The sequence below is a fragment of the Apis dorsata genome, unplaced genomic scaffold, assembly GCF_000469605.1.
Source record: "Apis dorsata unplaced genomic scaffold, Apis dorsata 1.3 scaffold_89, whole genome shotgun sequence".
In the NCBI taxonomy this organism is placed as follows: domain Eukaryota; kingdom Metazoa; phylum Arthropoda; class Insecta; order Hymenoptera; family Apidae; genus Apis; species Apis dorsata.
In genome coordinates, this window is record NW_006263387.1 from 392,738 (window position 1) to 405,428 (window position 12,691).

The 12,691-nt window shown below is 35.4% G+C and overlaps 1 protein-coding gene across 5 annotated transcripts in view; it reads left to right on the top strand.

Annotated features, from left to right (window-relative positions):
* LOC102676218 overlaps positions 1 to 12,691 on the top strand; it is a 127,418-nt gene that overhangs the window by 107,369 nt on the left and 7,358 nt on the right. For all 5 annotated transcript variants that reach the window (XM_031508543.1, XM_006611552.2, XM_031508542.1 and 2 more), the window contains one exon: positions 7,562 to 7,757. In XM_031508543.1, the coding sequence (XP_031364403.1) occupies positions 7,562 to 7,757 (196 nt within the window). The remainder of the gene's footprint in view (positions 1 to 7,561; positions 7,758 to 12,691) is intronic.

Here is a 12,691-nt window from a genome sequence, read left to right on the forward strand (position 1 = left end):
CACGAAAATATTTCTTCTTTAAAACCATATCTCGTCCACATTGAAGTTTTTAACATTTAATTCTATTATATATATTATAGCAATTATAACGATCAAATATTAGAATAACAAATTAAAATTGAGATTCCATCAAATTTATTTTAATTGATGTCCAACTCGACACTCTTGTTAATGTTCATTTTTAAATTATATCAATATATGCAAAGAGAAAAAGTTGGTATATATTAAAAAAGAAAAGGAAACATTTTATTCAGATCTCTCTTAGTAGAACTGATCCATCATTTGCCCAACTAATGTACTTTGGATGGAAAGTATTATATTATCCGGCTGTTATTTCTATCGTAAAAACAGTTATTGATGCCTTCTTCGTGTATTGTCGAAACCAGAATTGGAGAAAATTTGAAAATAAGTTAAATTCAATGTAAATAAAAGAAAAATATTCCCCAGTCCTAGTTAAAATCTAATATTCCCTATATCAAGATGCATAGGATAAAAAATTATAAATCATGGAACGATATCGTAATCCTTAACAATGTGACGCAAGAATGCGTAACAAGCGTAGTAAAACTTTAACAGGAGACGAACGTTTTCTACATGCTGTTCAAAATTATGCAAAATCGAGGGAAAACGGGTTCTGGTTTCTTCCATGTAATTCGTCGAAGAGATCGCATACCAGCCACGTAGTTCTCGCGATCGGTAATATCGTAACTTTCCTAAATTACCGATTGTAGAAAAAAACGTTCCCGAACATTACCCTTTCCCTTGCGCATCGTCGTTCTTGGAATCTCGATCGTTTACCCGGCTAATCGATATTTCGGATACGTCTGTTCCTCGCAATTTCTGCGAACGAGCAAAGTTTTAATCTTGACACGATACTAGACACAAGGCTGTCGTTTTTGTACGTATTATCGATTCCTCGAGGTTGTAGTATCCCCGATTTCGAGCAGCCAGCAGCTGCAATCTTGTCGCAGCGATACGATTCGATAAAATATACAGACGTGCAGTTTTTATAGTTTTACACCTGGAGAAAAGGTGTATCTAACGTGTTTCCAACCATTTTATTATTTTACTTTATTGGGTGACCGATGCAAGATATTTTTCTAGAAAAGACAACTTTTATAAAAATAATTTTATGTTTACCAGAATTGGAGAAAGGAAAAGTGTCGCATGTTAATTCGTTTAATAATATATTTGCTCCGTGTTTCTACAAATAATTACGTGTATAAGAAAATCGATCTCGATTTGTTTGAATTAATAGGGAAATAAGATTTACTTGGATAAGAAAATTTATAGGCATTTTTTCATTTCTACGAAAAGTAGAGAGCGTTAATATATATGTAATATATATACAATATATATATCTGTGTTTCGTACAGTTTCCAAGTTTGTTTTTGGCATATGTGGGTTACCTCTCTAAACTTCTGCGGAGATTAAGTGGTTGATAATATTAGATAAACTGTGCACAGATTCCATTCTATTCCAAAGCAGATAGGTAATAAAAAACGGATTATTTTCGATCAAATCTAAATTTTTAACCTTTTTTTTTTTATTTTTTCACATCATTCAATAGATAATATCCGATATCTCCATTATTGTACACGGAATAAAAAGAAAAAAAAAACAATAAAAAAGCCTGATCATTGCAAAAGGAAATAATAATGGTGACATTTAGAGATAAAGGCAGGGAATGGGCGTTCCATTATATTTTTTTCCATCGTATGAATAACATCCTTGCCTTGTCCTGACAATGCGACGCAAATAAAACACCCATTATTTTCTCCACTTGCATTTTTAATTTCCAAGTTTCACCACCATTATTCTTAACCACTATCTATCTACCATTGTTACTCACCACTATTATTACACGTTATATCTTATTATTATTACTATTATTATTATTATTATTATTATTATTACCGATGTTTTCAATGGTTAAACTTTTTTTTTTTTTTTTTTTTTTTTCTTACATAGAACCTTGGCTATTGCTCGTGGTAGTTGAATAATCTCGGTGATATAATTTATCGAAGCAGCAGAGATATTATTTAAGCCACAGTGACGCAGTCATTCGTCTCCCGGAAAGAGATTACCTACCCCCCTCCTTTTTCTTCATCCTTCTCAAGCTATGCAAGCGACGATGCACTATATCACGATTTTTGAACAGACGAAAATAATAATTTCCTCCGATCCGAGGATCATCTTGGAGGACTTTACGATTCAATTGATATTCCACGGACGTTTAGAATGTGCTTTTTTTTTTTTTTTTAATCAAATAAACATGTTTTTTCTTCCCTCTCGTTGCATCAGCTTCTTTCTCGTTTCGATTAAAATAGGGGAAATTAATTTAACACGAATCCGTGTACAATCAACGCAGAGCCAGGTTACAATAGAATACTTGATTAATCGGTTTAATAGGGAAACACAATTCGAATGAAATCGAAGGGAAATGATTAAAATCATACGTGAAATAACCTCCCTTTAATGATGCATCGTGTATTAATAATCTATCTACGTGTATCCATACTTTTTTTTTCTTCTTGGTTTTTAACGTCTAATCTTGCGATTATTATCGAAAATTTGTGGCCTTCGCAGGCGGTTTCTTGTTAACGATTGATAGAAACTTCCGATTTATGCCAGAACCGCTCCACAGCCGGAAGTTCTAAGCGATAACGCAGGTGTATGCTTTAGTTCACGTTTTCAAGACTGCGGATATTTTCGTGTATTTATGGAAAATTTAAATATAGAAAATAACGGAACGGAAGATAACATGGGAAAAATATCGTGAATTATGTTGCATCTCTGTTTATAAAAGAATAAAAAGTATAGTTGCCAAATATCTTTCAGGATTATCGTTGTTTCGATGTATTTTCCACTCGACCACTCGGGGGAGCATCGTCGATCGGTTTTATCGACAGATAACCTTTATCAACGAATCGCGTTGACTCGTGAACCCTTTGAAAATCGAAGAACTCGTGAATTGAATTTATTCGCCCTATATCGAGCGCACCAGTCTTTTACCATCCATTCTTCCATGTATCTCGTTTCCAAAACGCTTCGATCGATTGGCATTCCTTTCAATCGTTCGAATCCTCTTTGTTGTAAACTCTTTTTTCATCGTTCAGGGGATCGATCATCGGTCAAAGCGATTCTTTATTTATTCTTTATATATCAAAATTGGTATTTTAAATTATTTATCGAATAAAAATTTGTAAATACTTGACAGATATTTCATTGTCCTCCTCATTTTGTAGAATAAGATAATAGAAGCCTATATTTTTCTATCTGCAAGTTCCATTAATCCTTTCGTTGCAATAGACTCGATAACCCTTTCCTCTAAAATCGCATTAAATTATCAAACTATCAATCTAAAAAAACTTTCTCCCTACAACAAACGTAAACACTATCCCAATTGTATTTATAAATTCGAATCAACAATTTTACCAAAAATTACACGCATAAGATTCCTTTCCAAAAGTATTGCAAAATTATATGAAAGAATAAAGGAAAGGAAGCGAGTAATAACAGTTTCCAAGAGTAAAAAGAGAGAAACCAGGTGTCGCATCAGCTGCCCGTTATCAAGATCGCAAACTGACAGTGACTTAGCGCACCCCTCAGCCATCGCCGTTCCAAACGCCATCTGGCGTTTCGCGACTCGCAACAAGCCAATTCGTGTTGCTGAACTGCGATAATAATCGTGCAGGTGGAAGCGTGCTGCGTGCGAAGCTTAAAAAAAAGAAACATGGCGGCCGTGAGAGAAGGAGATAGGGGAAGGAGGGGAGGGTGGATCGCAGCAAGAAACGGGGCGCGCGTATTGTCGGCGATAATTGAGAGACCGATTTCTAGGGGGAGGTCATAAACGAAAGTCTGGCCGGCTCGTAAACCGGCTAGGGAAATTCATGCGAAACATGCGAGGACAGTTACGATGGATAGTCGTGCGGCTGGCTGAGAAACGGTTTTGTTTGTCCCCGCCGTTGGTCGCACGGTTGTTCGTGGTTAATGGCCGATGGTGAGCAGCCCGGCCCGGCCATTGGCTTTCGCGAGTTGTGCTCTTGTTTGCGGGGGGAGGAAAGAGGGGAAGAAAAAAAAAAAAAAAAAAAAGGATTGACTCGTTTGAGGTTTAAACCGTGGATGGAAGCGGTGCGGTTTGAAGGTTTTTGGTGATTGAAAATTGGAATTTATGGAGTTGAAAGGTGCGGGATAGGGGTGAATAAAATTAGAATCGTGTAGGATTGTTTTTCGATAGTTTTTGAGGGGGGAGGAAAACTTGATTCGAATTTCTTTCCGGTTTAATTTTGAAATTTTGAAATGATTTTTTTTTTTTTTTTTGAGTTTTTCTTTGGTGGACAACGAAATATTTTTTTTATTATGTTTTATTAAATATTTTTAAAATATACGATGTGAAATTCTTCCTCCTTTTAGATTTCGATGTAAATGTAAATTGTTGTTAATTTAAAGATATTTTAAATAATTATTGTAATAATAATAATAATTTACGAGTATGAATCGTTGTCATGTTTTTAAAATGCAGAATAATAATTTTCCTCTCTACTTCAAAATCTAATTCGTGAAATATACCTTAGGTGTTAAATAAATTAGCGTAGAAATTAAGAGATTACTAACGATGCATCAATGATTAATGAGAATCGGAAACTTCATTAGGACCTTACACTTTGCTGGACTAGCATTCTGCAGATTCGTTTGTGACTATCTAAGTAGCTTAATTACTTCCTACCAAGCTAATAGACCGTGTGAACGCACGATTAAGCAATCATTAATCATTGAATATAGTTTTCTCAGGATTGAGGAAAATATATATATATATATATTTCAAATAAAATTTAAAATTTGGTATTATTTTTAAAAATTTTAATTTCTGCAAAATCAATTATGGAATGGATGCACTCTTTCCTTCCACACATGAATCAATTTGTAGAAGAAGAATGGAAATGACGAAAGGTAATTGAACAATACGAAATAATATATTTTTATTATTTCGCAAAACCTAAACAAGCTAATGTTTATTGTGCAAAATATGGTCGAGAAGATCGATCGTCACGAACAAAAACGAAGCATCAATCGTGTCGAGTGACTCAGAATCGGTGACTCATGCATAATTTATTTCAATTTAATTAGAGATTGGATCTCGCGTGGTAAGAAAAAGCAATATTTTCCATAAATTCATGCGAGGCTGTTGTGTGCTTATGCAAATTAAACCTAAAATTGTAAATGTTGTGTGCTATATCCCGCCTACCCTATAGAATGTAATATCCTACTTTATTTATGAATTTCGATATTGATTATATTTTCGGTTTAAAATCGTATGCACTTTGCAAGGATAAATCTCGAATAAAGAGTAGAACATTTTGGATGTTGTTCGAATGGAATTCTCATATCCGATACGTTTTAAATTTAAATATATGAGAAAGTAACAAAATGTTACAAAAATATCTTTTTCTCTCGTTGAATTTCCATTGACGGATCATCGATTGTGTATAGAGAGTGAAATTAATAAATTCAGGCGATTTTACAACTATCGAGTGAAAAAAATGAATTGTTTTTGTGAAAATAATTTTTGATTCGTGACGAAACGTTTCATTTCACGCGTGCAAAATGTTTTGCGCAAAATCATTGCGTGATTTTCGCGGGAAATTTACTGGAACAAGTGAAAGATATTAATAACACATATTGACAGGCTGAGAAATCAATATATAAGTCATATTTCAAGCTCATTTCTTAATTAATGCAATCACTTTGTTTTAGAAAATAAATCGTATTTAAAATTGGTCAAACTTTAGGGGTTGATTTGTGTAATCTATTACGTTCTACATACTCATTAAAATCATAATTTCCAGTAAAAATAGTTTAAATTAACTCTCATTTAAACTATTTTACAATTTTCTTCTCTTATTATTATATTTACAATTTACGCCAAATAATTTCATTTTCTATCCACTCTTCACCTCAGCCTCAACACGCACAACAAGTTTCCAAATCCATTTCATATCTATAGGATAGATTCAAAAAAAAAAAAAAAAAAACAAATCTAACGTGAGATCCTTCCTCTTTAATCGTCCACAATCGAAAAGGGAAACGCGAGCAATAAAAATCACGGTTCCTCAAGTGTTCTCAACACTGTCTCCATCTCACCCGGTATAATATAAATTATTACCGTCACGCTCATTCACTTGGAGCTTATCCATCCACTTTTACGCGTTTTTAGGACAAATAATGCCTCTCCCCCACATTCGTTTCGACGAGAATTAATATTCCCTGCGAATAAGGATTTACCCGTAAATCATGATGGATGCGAATTTACGAGGCGAGGTAGATGGCGCGGCGAAACACGAGGGAGATCCTCGCAACTTTTGCCCCTCCCCTCCTCTCCCTCCAAACGAATCGTTTCCTAGACATTCAATACGCTCGGTTTACCGGGACGAAAGCGTACAGAGCCGCGATGAATCATTGCGGTTCTTATTAAATTTCACTGCCGAGAGCTGGTGGACGACGACGACGACGACGACGACGAGCCGGTGAATTCGCTTTCGAACGACAGTTCCTCGTTTGTTTTCGAGTCGGTTTTCAAAGGAATCCGATCCACGATACACGAGAAACTCTCTATCTTTCTCTCTCTCTCTCTCTATTTCTCTATCTCTCTTTCTCTATCGTTATATATATATATATATATCTATGTATATAGCGTGTTGTCTCGGTCGAATCGGGGAAACACACTTTGCCCAACCGTTTAAATATTTGCCTCGGATCCGCGTGGCTTTGCCCGTGGGGGAGTTCTGCCAGCGATTGGTAATCGATTATCGGGACCATCGATCAGAAATCTTCTCGCATCGAGTTTCATTCGCCAGAGATTGAAGATGGCGCTGATTGTTGTACCCTTCTTTCGTGTTATACGTGTATAATATCTTATGCATCGTTTTATTTATCGTTTTAAAGTTTTTGGCTAGAATATCTGTGGTTATCTCGATAAATAAAATTGTTGTCACGTGTAATATTTATATCAAATATTTCGTTTGGTACGAAAAAAAAGAAAAAAAATAGATTGTTGGTTGGGATAGTCAAGTTTTTGGCTAGCATGCACGATATCTGTCTGGTTATTTCGATAAATAAAATTATTGTCACGTGTAATATTTATATCCAATATTTCGTTTGCTATGAAAGATTAAAAAAAAGAAAAAAAAATAGATTGTTGATAGTCAAGTAAGGGTATTTATTCTATTCTTGGCAGTGGATGAGAATTCATTGGTTGCATTTCTGTGCAATACATTTCCTTGGTAAATGGATCACGCGATGGGGAAACGAGACCCTTGGAATGACGTTTCGTTTATTTATTATCGATCAAGTTGACGATTAACAGAATCGAGTTGGAATGTTCAAAGAATAATTACATAGTTAAACTCTGTTTCATTCCAAGTTTAATAAAAGAGAAATATCGATTCAATTACGATTACCTTCTGAAGGTAATTTTAAAAAAGTTGGCAAATTTGAAAATTTAGTCATCATCCCCCTTGGGAGTCGATAATAAAGATATCGATTCGATCTCTGATTGCAGTTTTGACGAGACGTCGATGGATAGCTGTCCCTTGGCGGCAATCACCGAGACGAGGGGGAACGATTTGTCAAAGGATGGGAACGAAGTGGAGGTGACATCGTTAGAGGAAGCGAAATCCGTGATAGCGGCACTTCGGGCGAGGCAAAGGGCACAGGCGCATCAAATGCTCGCCTGGCGAAGGACATTAAAGTTGCAGGTAAGAACGGGTATAAAATATGAATGGGATAAAATAACAGGTCAAAGTGAACTTCGTCCCGCGTACGAAGACTTTACACGTTCGCACGACTTTAAAAGTTCGCAAGATTTCTTAAAATGCGTTTGTAACAATTGCCAAGATTGAATTCTTTATTTCTCTCCAATTTTTTCGTATTATTACTTCAACAAATACCATACAATTCACTCATACAAATGATTATATTTACAGAAACGTTATTTTCCAACATTTCAGATTTCCAATTGATTAATTCATTTATCCTTCGAGGATAAAAAATACACTTATTTTTATTGCAAAAATAAAAACATTCGTGCAGGTAGATAATAATAACGAAGAATTACGAATTCGTGTAATACGAGTTAACCTAACCTAACTTAACCTAACCTAACCTAACCTAACCTAACCAATGAGCCAACAATTCAGGGTAACCAGACTCGACTGAAATTTCGCATAAAATGGAGTTACGCGATATGAGGGGGAGGAGGAAAGAGGATGTATCGGCTATTTACGTTTCAATGCCTCGTTGATTAAGGCTATTATCCGGTAAAACTTTGAAAAAGGAATCTATCCCCGTTTCCGGGATAGGCCGGACGTTCACGTGTCGTTCGACTATTTCGCCCCGAACGTTGCGTGACCACGGACAATCTACCCATCGTCCGGAGGATTCGAGGGAAAGGAATAAAAGAAGGGAAAAGAAAAAAAGAAAATTCTACTTTGAAATTCAGCAGAGCGGCAAAATAATCGCGAGCAATCTTTTCGATTCTCCTGCAAGGGTTATGCTAGATGGCGCGGCAAAAATCGTGGACTTTCTGGTCGGAGGAAACGGTGAAGATAAAAATAAAAAAATAGGAAGAGATTCGGAAAAGAATTGGAAATACGTTGATACATGAAGAATCATTGCATATATATTAATAAAATTCGAAGAAACTCCTTAACTTTTGAGTTTAATAATAACAGTTTAAATAAAATTCATAATTTTCTGATATAACTTCAGGGATGCACACAGTTTTACAACTCGATATTCTCTACAAGAGAAAAAAGGCAGGTATTTATCTTATGCTGAAATATTAATTGATAGGCGTCGTGTTTATTCTCGTTGTTAAATTATCGAAAATAATGAACGAGCTGTAAAGAAAAGATGAGGAAATATTCGAAAGAAATTGCTTCGTGGAATTCACCTTTCGTACCGATCTCGTTTATTCTCCCCCTGTATCGCTTCATTCCCTCCCCATACTCGTCGATACTTTCTTTACATCACAGTTTATTCGAGGTTTAATTATGAACGCATCAACGGGCTAATTGCTTCCCATTCGTACGCTTTCAGAAATTCCGCTTGAACGCGGGTGATTAAACGGGCCGCGGTGAATAATAAATTCTCGCGGCCAATTAATTACCATGGAGACAATACGCGGTATAATCAGACTGACCAAATCCCATTCGATCGGGATCAACAGGCGGATTAAAACAAAGATGAAAATGGAGATAGCAAACAATCGTAGCTCGCGTAATCTCGGCGAGACCCCTGTTGTTGATCAACCCTTGTTTTCCTGTTCCCGCAAAATTAATTCCGTCTGAACAGATATAGAACAGATAAAGAAAAATTATGCCTAATAATTACGATCTTTGTGTATTTATGGATCGTTTGCACGAGCTTGGGTTGGCACAGAGTAATTAAAATAGATTCGTATTTTTGATTTTTGGATGTTTGGATAGAGAGGTATTTGAAATCTGAAGAATGATAATAAAAGAACGTAGAAATAATATATAAGAATATTTTAATATGGGATGGAGGTTGGATAGATCGTAGTTTATTGAAATATTTGTTTGGAAAGAAAATAATCGATCGATGTGCTGTTACTTTGGATTGTGATGTTTGAGTGAATGGATCGTGTCTTTATTTTTTCATTCCATTTTTATTAATTGCGACGATAAATTTATATAGTTATCGTATCGTAATATGTTGATAATATATCTAACGTATCGACAATTATTTATAAGATATTGAATAATTGAACGTATATTAAAATATTAATACTTCGATCCATAATTACACAATATGAATAAATATGAATGAATACGAAATAAGTATTCGTAAATGGAATCGTTGCTCATATTTCAATAATTAATTTGTAATACGTATATCAGTAAAAAAAAAAAACAAAAAAAAAATTGCTGTTCTATTCTCACAGCACTTGGTTATTCGTCGAAATTAATTTAATATTTATTTTTAATATTGATCGATATATGTAATATAATATATGCATGTTTCATTATATTTGCAATGCACTAGGCATGGAAACAGTTACTCAGCCATTCGTTTATCAGGCCAGGGATCCGGTCCCACGGGTGCCCGTCAAGAGAGAGTTTACTGTAATTAAATTCAAACAGGAAATTACTAGGGTGAAACTCGTAAAGCTGGATATACCCATTTAATAGCGGTACGAGTTGTCGATAATTTGTAAAACAACGGACACGTGGCACGCGACTGTCACGTTCGTTGGTTCTTGACAGTCTAATAAACGGAAGAAGAAGCGTTTAATTACGTTGCAATAATCCGTTATTAGACGCAACGACCCTCTCGCGTGCGGTGGATACGCGAACTCGACGAGGTTTGAACGAAACCCGACTAAGGTTGCACTCCGTACACTTGCACAACGTTATTCGTGGTCTTTACATCGCCTTCGGTTTGGCTCGTGTTTCTTCACGCTTCTGTGAATTTTTCAATCACGACCATGTGATTAATGGATGGATTGAGCGAGAAAATGAATTTTACGTCGTTATACTGCTTTATTTTTGCGTGGATATTTGCAAATTTCGCGTTTCGTTTCATTAAAACTTTGATTTTTTTATATAAAAAAAGCGAGAAAAGATTCAAAATTTTGTCATCAAAATTCACTCAGGAAACAGAGGAAGATGTACCATTGAAATTGCTTTTTGTTTTATCCCGATATCTCGATCCGTTTCCGAGCTATAACGATTCAAAGCATCCATAGTTAACACATTACACACACATAGATATTGTGAATAGGCCCTACTGGCATACTGACCTAAATATTTTTCCTGGAAATGCTATTTCTATGTTTTTTATGGCTTGTTTGGGATAGGTCAGTGAAGCAAGGTGCGAACGAGAGGTCCGAATACGCGACAAGGATCGAGATAGTAAACGATTAAAAATTACGCTCTTCTTTACGCGACGATATCTCGGAAACCGGAAGTCGTATCGAGATGAACTAAAAATCATTTTAAAGGAGAAGGTTGCGCGCTTCTAACGAGCTTTCATTCATTATCCGGAAGTCACTATCTTCGGAGTTATAGCGGTTTAAAGTTTTCCAAATTTTAATAAAGCTTAGTCAGGTTTAAGATAAATGAATAAAAATTACTTTTTCTTTATACGATGATATTTCGGGAACCGGAAGTCGTATTGGAATAAATGAAAAAGCATTTTAAAGGGTAAAGTTCTACGCTTCTAATGATCGTTCATTCGTTGACCGGAAGTCACTATCTTCGGAGTTATAGCGGTTCAAAGTTTTCCAAATTTTAATAAAGCTTAGTCAGGTTTAAGTTAAATGAATAAAAATTACTTTTTCTTTACACGATGATATCTCGGAAACCGGAAGTCGTATCGAGATGAACCAAAAACTATTTTAAAGGGGAAGGTTCCGCGCTTCTAATGATCGTTCATTCGTTGACCGGAAGTGACTATCTTCGAAGTTATAGCGGTTCAAAGTTTTGCAAATTTTAATACGAAATCTTTTAAAATCTATATAATTTTACTCTTTGTATCCAAGTTTTACGTATAAAATTCTCCCTCTATGAAATGGACAAATGTTAATTTTAAAAGGGAAACTAATTTAGGATATAAAGGATTGTAGATTATCATCGTTAAAACTTGCATTTTATTTCAAAAATAAAATTTTCTGGAAAGTAGAAACTCTTGTTTAAGATCTTGAATGGTAAAAAATATCATCAACTATTTTCTCTCTCCTTCTCTCTCTCTCTCGAACATACATCAAACTACACAACAAATCCGAGTAAAACAGAACCTCCTTCTCGTAGGTAGGCAAACGAAGCGGAAAGCGTTCCTTTGTCCAGTGAGTGAGTTCAAATGATTATCGTGCATGTCATATCCACGAAGGAAAACGAGAAACTCCGCGGTGTGATTGAAACCGAAAGGAAGGAGGGGTGTTCCTTTTCGCGCTAGCAAGAAGCGTGGAACGGAGGAGTTCGTAAGGTAGCGGCTTGAAAGAATGGACAATGCTCGCTTAACCATTTTTCCATAGAATAGCCATTTACTCGAGACAATGCGCGTGGTGTAATGGACTTGTCCTTCCCCTCTGTAAAGAAAGGGAAGAAGGGAAGAGGAGGGGGAGGGGCGGGAGGGGGCAAGAAAACGGCTGGATCTATGCAAAGTGCGCCGGATACATTTTGCATCCGAAGAAAGCGATGCTTCCTCGAAGGGAACAAATCCCGCAGATTGCGTCTGGCTTTCGTCAAAGCTTTATTTCGTTCCCGTGTCATCCTTTAAACACAATCGACGTAGAGGATTTTTAGAGGCAACCGACTACGAAATGTCTCGCACGTGCATGCCGTATCTTTATTTTATTTTACGTGAACTGTGTTTGCCCGTTAAAATTGCTTCTTTCGAGAGAATTTACGACACGNTTATTCAAATTGAAAAGTTTGGAGTGATTAGTAAAAGTTTGTTTGTACATCATATTATAATAAATGCGTTTATCGTATCGTTTAAATTGATCGCGAATTTCGTATTATTTATTTATTTGTTTATTTATATGATATCAAAAAGAATTCGATGTGTATGAAAATAAAATGTAGAATTTGTTTATTTTTATTTTTGCTTCGTTGGAAAATAAGGTATATGATGTACGAATATTTTTTTTTTTTTTTTTTTTTTTTTT